The following is an 8,085-nucleotide window of genomic DNA, read 5'->3' as shown; positions in this document are numbered from 1 at the left end:
CCGGTGGTCAGAAGTATCGGATAATGATTTAATTACGTCTTTATAAATTCTGATCTACAGAACTCATTCCCTACCTATCTTTACAGGTTTACCTTTAAGTAATCAAAATTTTTCGTAAAAGTACAAAAGTAAATTAATTGTGTTGTTAACTAGAAGCATTTATAACAATTCTTATTTATATTATTATTATAATTATAAATTCAAGTTAACTTACAAATGAATTTGAGAATTTTTTGATTAAGGCATTGAAATGGCTTAATCAAAAAATAATAACTGGATTTTAGAATGAGAAGAAAAATTGAAAAACTACAATAACTAAATCTAAAGAATATAAAATTAAGAGGAATACTAGACTCGAAATTCTAAATTTATGATCACCTTTATTTTTTAACTACAATTTGAATCTTAATGGTAGTTCTTTGTATGGTAGTTGAAACAGTGACCAGATGAATGATACACCCTCCCAAGAGCAGCCTCGAATCCATCTAGGCGAATTACCTAGTTTGATCGGTATGATAGCAATTGTACCACGTCTTTATGAAAAGTTATTATCAAACTGAACACTGCTAATTGAGTTGGCTTACCTACTATATTATTGTAAAGCACCAATTCCAAACACTTTTTTAAATCTTTTCCTCTACTGTATATTATCAAGACCGGTGCTTTTCGAATTTTCGTAGAATTATTAAATAGCATTAATAGTAAACTGCATTTTCTTTTCCCATATAAAATTACAATACTGTCTTTAAAAATTCAATTTCACAATTTAATCTGGTCCATTTGAATGGACAGATCTTGACATCCATAAAAACACATATTCCACACAAAATAAAAAAATTACAGTAGTATATAAATAGTAAGAAAAACATGAAACTGGCTCAAAATCATTCTTGTTACTGAATCTCTCATGTACATCAAAATTTTTCCACCATTTAGAAATTAATAACGTACAAATTTTAATATATATATTTACATATTTTGTTTTAACCTACTCAACATAAATGCACTTTAGCACAAATATGAAATGCCTACTTTGAACCATGTTCCACAGTTAAAAAATATACATCTACCTTCCCGATAATTGGTAGCACTATATTACCTGATTAGAATTTGACGTTAACTTTATTATTTAAATTATGTTAATCAGGCGTCTTTTCCCCTAAATTTGCCTTCGCTACTACGCAGATACTTTCTTCTCTTTAATCGAGTACTGACGGGTTGCAAATTATGTTTTCCTTGTTTCTCTTTCGCATAAACTGAATTATTTGTTCCACTATGCTTATTTGAATCATTTTTATTTGATGACGACAATGTACTTTTTTCTAGATCAAGTTTCGATTTTCCCTTATCAGAAGACATAGCAAACTTTTTGCTTGATTGTGTAGAATCACCGTCGGCAGATCTCTTACCAGAGCCACTGTGTACAGAATACACGTGATTTTCAAACTGTCTATATAGGCTGAATGTAGCAGAACAGACTGTACACTTGTAAGATAAATGGGCAGGTTTGAGTGTAATTTTGTGTACTTGACTTATATGTGCTACGAGCTTGCAAGCGTAAAACTGTCCACAAATTGTACAACAACCTCCGTCTTGATTTTTATTTGCCATGTCTTGCATATTTGGTGTTACAAGTCCATGAGTACCAAGAAGATGGCGTTCTAATCCCTGATCTGTAAAGAAGCGAGACTGACACTTTTGACAATTTAATGGTGGTCTACTAGCTAACATTTTTGGATGAATCTTTACTTTATGGATCCAATGCATATGGGTTTGTAACTGTTCTAAATCCTTAATATAACCATCACATATTTCACAAATAACAATTTTAGCCTGACCACTACTGGAACCTTTTTGTGGTGTAAATTTGCTACCCTGAGCACTGTGAGGCAGATGAAGTCTTTGAAGATGACCTGAGGAAGATAATTTATTATCTGATGACTGCATGGTAACTATACTTTTCTTACCATCAATTTTTATAACTCTTGCCATATTTCCACTGTCGTAAGATCCTCTCATTTGAGATTTCTTTTGAGAGCTGCTTTCTAAAGCACTTGGCAAAAAGGACATTCTTGATGTTGAATTAATCAAATCTTTGCCTAAAACTGGAACCAACTGCCCATTTGAATTAACAAAATGATAAATATGATTACTAGTAATGGGAAAAGGAAGCTTTTGATTGGAGTGAACCTGATTCATTATAGGATACTTTGTCCTAACTCCGCCACTGCTAGTTAACAATTGTACATTGTTTGCAGCTAATTGCTGTAATTGCTGGTAATCAACTGATGACAACTGATGATATAATGATGACATACTGGATAACATTTGCCTATTAGATCCATCCATTTGTGACATTAGAAGCTTCTGATTACTTTTTAAGGAATTATTCAAACTTACTTCATATTCTTTTACATCACTAGTGGTAACAGGTTTGGGAGTTAGAGTTGGATATGGAAAATCTCTAGATGGTGCTTGATTAAGAGAGTACCGAAAAGTTCTCTGACATCTGCTAAGATGACTTGTTAATTTTGTTTTTAGATGAGTATCAAACAAACAAAATGGGCACTCATAAAATACGGGCAGATCGATAATACCACGTTTGTTGTGTATTGCTTCCATATGAAATAATATTAATTTTGGATCTCTGGAATTAAAACTACAGAAGTTACAAAGATATTCTCTTCTTGAAGAAATATGTGGAATTAAAGAATGTCCATCCAATACTAAATGTGATTCAGTTTGAAAAGGAGATAAATTACATTTTTTCATTGGAAACATAAATGGTTCATTAGCTTGGAGGTATTCACTTTTATGCTCTTGTAATTCCTCTTCTAAATTTGTGCCATCATTTTCTCCTTGATTTTTCTTTGACTTTTTCCTAATTTGTCTTTCCTTGATTTTTGTCATATCTCTATGATACCATTCTCGAACTCTGCTAAAACCCAATCCAATTAGAAATTGTCCTACAGAACTATTGAAATAGTTATCCTGAGATGAATGTATATTGTGCTTTTGTCTTTCACTTTTATAAGTTTTATCAAAATATATATTTCGTTCCTTAACTAAAAGAGGAACTGTTAATGAGGGTGCTTCAATTAGTGTTTCATTATTCTTTGGTCTGTAATCACGAGGATTAACTGTTTGGACTGGAATATACCTTCCAACAGAAATTAACGATTTCAGATAGTCTGGAAAACAAGAATCATCCCTTATCTGTTCAATATCATCATCTGTAACTTCTGACAAAACAAATGATTTTTCTGATTTTTCAGCATTACTGGAATGACCTAAACTTTTTTTAGCATTTTGTTTTGCTTTAGTAATAACTGAAAAACTTCTTGTTTGCATATGACTATGACTAACATCAATTTTATTGTTTGTTGAACTTTTAACATTTTCTTTATTCTTTGTTTTCTCAGACATAACATATTTATCTTTAGAATACTTTTTATCATCATCATTTAATTCACTTGCACTATCAAAGCCATTAGACATATGATCATCTTGATCATCAGATGATGATGAAGCTTCCTGAGATTTGCTTTCCTCATCTGAAACTTTATCAGAATCATCATCTTGTTCAGATTCCATAATGTCATCATCTATTTCCATATTTTTATCATTTGAAAGATCTTTTTCTTCTAAATGTTTTCCATTAATCATATCTTCTCCGTTTGTAAAAGACTTTCCAGATTTTGCTATTTCTAAAGATTCAATATTTTTCTCTCTTATCAAATCATCATCAACAGTTTTACCTGAAATATTTGAAACTGCAATTGAGGAATTTTCATTTTGCAATTTCGATGAGGTATCATCAGAATCTGAACTACTTTCTATATCCATAATTAAACTTTGGTATGTAAATTTTAACTAGTAAAAGATTTAATAAAAATGTTAGAATAGTTTGTTTCTATTATTCTTCACTTATTCAAAATAATCATGTTAAAATTTATCTATACATGATGAATATTTTAATATGACTTCTGATAATCTGCTGTTAATTTATCACAACCACAGACAGCTGAATTACAATTCTGGTAATAACAGGAATTCTTCAAGTTAAAAATGTATTTCACTTCCATCAGAAAACATCTGAAAAAATGAAAAAGTTAATAAATTTTGAGACCAAATTCTTTAAAAACTACATATCTATTTATGAAGTAAAAAATAAATTTTTAATGTAAATGAAAAGAAACAATTCATAAACTTTCATTATTATTATATATAGTGTTAATTAGATTAAATGATTTTAACTAATGAATCAGCAATTTATGTAATCGTTAAACATATTTAAGTTGTGCAAATGAACTCATTTTTTATCTACCACCTGAATGAATAAACTAACAAATAGTTTAAAGTGATTTATCTATTCTTGCTTTTTATCACTTTTTATATTACTGCTGATGTTAAATTTGATGCAATTGTTAGAATTAATTTTCTTCAAAAAAGTTTTAATATGAATAATATTAAATATAATATAAATTAATCTAATAAATATATAATTATTAGATTAGATAATGATACTTTCATAATATTAATATGTTGTAATATATACAGAGTTATCTTATTTTACATGGAATTAATACATGCAATTTTGTTTTGCTGATGGCAAATGGTTAGGTTAATCCTTTGATGCACAGTATGTGTGCATTAATAGTCAAAATTACTTAACTATCTTTATTATGAACTTTATTGTGGAGCAAAAGCAACAGTATAAAAATTAAAAACAAATTTCTACAATAAAAAAATAACCAAGATGAAACACAAGGTTCTAATGCACATACAAAGAAGAAAAAGTTTTTTATTTTATTTGTCTGTTTATTTTATACAAGTTGCATACTGTACTGTACATATGCAAGTTGTATAAAGGTTAAACCAAAACTAAAACTTTTGAAACTATGCAAGAAAACAAACCATAATTAATACGAGTGATAAAATGCACTCATGGTTTTCTCAAGTAGTTTACTCCATATGGTATAATAAAATTCTTTTTTAGTATATTTAGACACATCAAACTAAAATGTTATTTTTTTCCTGAAATATTTAAAATACATTTTAATGTTTTTGTTAATTATAAATGGTTGCCTATAAAGTGTCTAGGCAATTGCCTGGGAGAACTTGAAATAAAGCACAAATTTATATAGAAAATTTTTATATGATTCCTTTTGACAAAATTCCCATAAAACAAGACTATGTTTAAACAAATACAATACAATCAAAAGTTAAAAGCACCTTATAAATAACAGAGAGAAAAATATTTATGTTTAATCTACATCAAGGAGAAAATTTTCAAATAATAAATTAAATATATTTTCATTAATCTTATTACAAAATAATGAAAATGCACTCTCTAATTTATTATATATATATATATATATATTTAAAAGTGCCAAAAAAACAATGATTAAGCATCAAATTAAAATTACACACAAAAAACAATACACAGTATTTTCTAAAATTATTTCTATATTTTGTGAGGTTTCCAAATATATATATTATCTGACTCAAGTTACAAATGGGAGAGAAAAATTAAATACACATTCAAAATTTAATATAATAGCACAACCGTCTTAAAATAGCAAGGAACACTCATGAACAATTTTCTCCATAAATATTACACTTCAGTATCTATGAATTACTAAATTACAGTTTTGCATTGTAAATGACATCATCATCATCAAACTTGTATAGATCTTGTCAGTATATAGAATCCTTATTGTTTAAGGTTCTTCAGTTTAGCATAAAACGATTTTAATATCAGCTTCAGAACAAAAAATGGTGGCACTAAATCAAAGTGTAACTTTATTTTCAAAATCTGACCAAATTATAATTTTAATCTCAACCAATTACATAATTTTAAAAAATAAAATTTGTTTGATAATTTTATTATTATTTTAATTCAGTGTTTCTCAACCTGGGGGTCGCAAAACAATAATGAAATCATTTCATGAAAAAAATCATTATAAACTTATAAACATTTTACTTACAATACATACACATGTAAAAAAAAGAAATTAATGTAATGGTTGCATTTGTTTACATTTATAATTACAGTCAAAACTCAATTAGTAATAGTAAGGCTTACTGTTGTTATTCCTTTGGGTGGGGGGTTGCAAAATATTAATTTTATTTATATTTACTATTTGGGAGTCATGGAGCTAAGAAGGTTGAGAATTGCTGTTCTAATTAAACAATACTTATTAGACAAACTCCTATTGACATCAATCAATGCTTTGATATTGTAAAAAAAATGCTAAAAATTACTAATAAATATATATTACAATTCACCACAATTATTAACACTGTCAAATATAAATACAGGCACATTTTGGTTTACAAGCATTTGCTATAGCAATGTGATAATAGCAACATACCTGTTAGATCCTTTGTCTAGCACAAAGATAGGAAATTTTTTATAATAAATCATCATCTCATTTTAGAGGGATCTCATTACACTGCATGTTATATAACAAGTTGCAAAAGTATATATATTCATTACATGTGCACCAAAAATATACATAAATTGTACTTAGATTTGTTTTCAATAAACAATCAAAAAACAGAACAAACACTTAACTTACATTACTCAAAATTCACGACAACAAAATAAAACTCGGTATAGCATGACAATATAAAATGATACAAGTCACAAAAGGTCACAGTCTCACCTGCGGTTTATCACATAAGGAAAGCTGTAGCCTTTGAATCACACGCCACTGTTTGTAGTTTCTAGTGCAGTCTATTTGTATATTATATAAATGTATTAACACTTAAGTTTTAGAGTTCTTCTCCTTCAATACATATTTAGCAGAAGAAATGAAGAAATAAATAAAAAAATTATATATACTGTAGTTTATAATTCCTAACTATATACTGTATACAATCTAATTGTTTTAATTTTGTTAAATTTTTACTTTTTTAAGTAATTAAAGGTGTTTAACACACAACAAAAATGTATAAACAAATAACCCCTAGAAACTATCTTATTTGTAAATCAAAAAATGACTGTATAAATTTCACTGTACTGCTTGGTACTAACTTCCATCTCATAGACAAGATACAAGGGTCATTCTAAAAGTAAAGAATGTTTGTCTCTCTAGATATTTTTATTTAAGATAATGAAACAAAACTTATTTTACAACACACATGATACCTTAGCTATTTTTCTGCATAGTCTCCATACAAATTTAAACATTTGTCTTAGCGTATCACCAGCTTTTCTATGCCTTCTGGACAGTTACCGCCAAGTTCTTGAACCAGTCATTAACGGCCTCTTTTGGTTTGTTGTCATTTCCATAGTGATTCCCAATCAAAAAAATCTTCAATTTGGAAAAAAAAGATGGTAATCACTCCGAGCCAAGTCCTGGCTATAAGGAAAATGTTCAAAAACTTCACAAAAACTATATAAGCAACGCTATCTCCAACCTATTAACTGGAGTAATAATTTGTTCTAAAATTCGCTGCATAAGCAAGTTCTTCGTCAACGCAGCAGCGATAACGCACATCTTCATGTTGCTGGAACATTTTCCTTATAGCCAGGACTTGGCTCGGAGTGATTACCATCTTTTTTTTCCAAATTGAAGATTTTTTTGATTGGGAATCACTATGGAAGTGACAACAAACCAAAAGAGGCCGTTAATGACTGGTTCAAGAACTTGGCGGTAACGTGTGCAGAAGGCATAGAAAAGCTGGTGATACGCTAAGACAAATGTTTAAATTTGTATGGAGACTATGCAGAAAAATAGCTAAGGTATCATGTGTGTTGTAAAATAAGTTTTGTTTCATTATCTTAAATAAAAATATCTAGAGAGACAAACGTTCTTTACTTTTAGAATGACCCTTGTATTTTGTACAAGGAGTCAGAGAGATTCTAAAGCTATGGCCACATCTATGTAACAATGTTGTGAATGATGTTTTCTTACTTCATTACAAACACAGCCCACATCATTTTTGTGAACATGATGTGATAATTTTGATGCATTATTTTGTGCCATACTTTTGACACCATTTTGCTTAGTACTTGAACAAATTGCTTTGTCTAGTGAAAATGGAGTTGACTGAGCTGTTTAAAGCATATCCGTA

General features: G+C 28.8%; 1 protein-coding gene across 3 annotated transcripts in view; it reads right to left on the bottom strand.

Moving 5' to 3' along the window:
• Positions 1–360: 360 nt before the first annotated feature.
• The window catches only part of LOC136981347 (MOG interacting and ectopic P-granules protein 1-like), an 81,687-nt gene continuing 73,962 nt past the window's right edge, over positions 361–8,085 (bottom strand). For all 3 annotated transcript variants that reach the window (XM_067277665.1, XM_067277664.1, XM_067277666.1), the window contains one exon: positions 361–4,095. In XM_067277665.1, coding sequence (XP_067133766.1) covers positions 1,144–3,846 — 2,703 coding nt within the window. In that variant the 5' untranslated portion in view covers positions 3,847–4,095 and the 3' untranslated portion in view covers positions 361–1,143. The remainder of the gene's footprint in view (positions 4,096–8,085) is intronic.

This window comes from Centruroides vittatus, unplaced genomic scaffold, assembly GCF_030686945.1.
Source record: "Centruroides vittatus isolate TY-2023 unplaced genomic scaffold, ASM3068694v2 contig_753, whole genome shotgun sequence".
NCBI classification, from domain to species: Eukaryota; Metazoa; Arthropoda; class Arachnida; order Scorpiones; family Buthidae; genus Centruroides; species Centruroides vittatus.
Note: the sequence above shows the minus strand (reverse complement) of the source record. Positions and strands in the feature narration are given on the sequence as shown.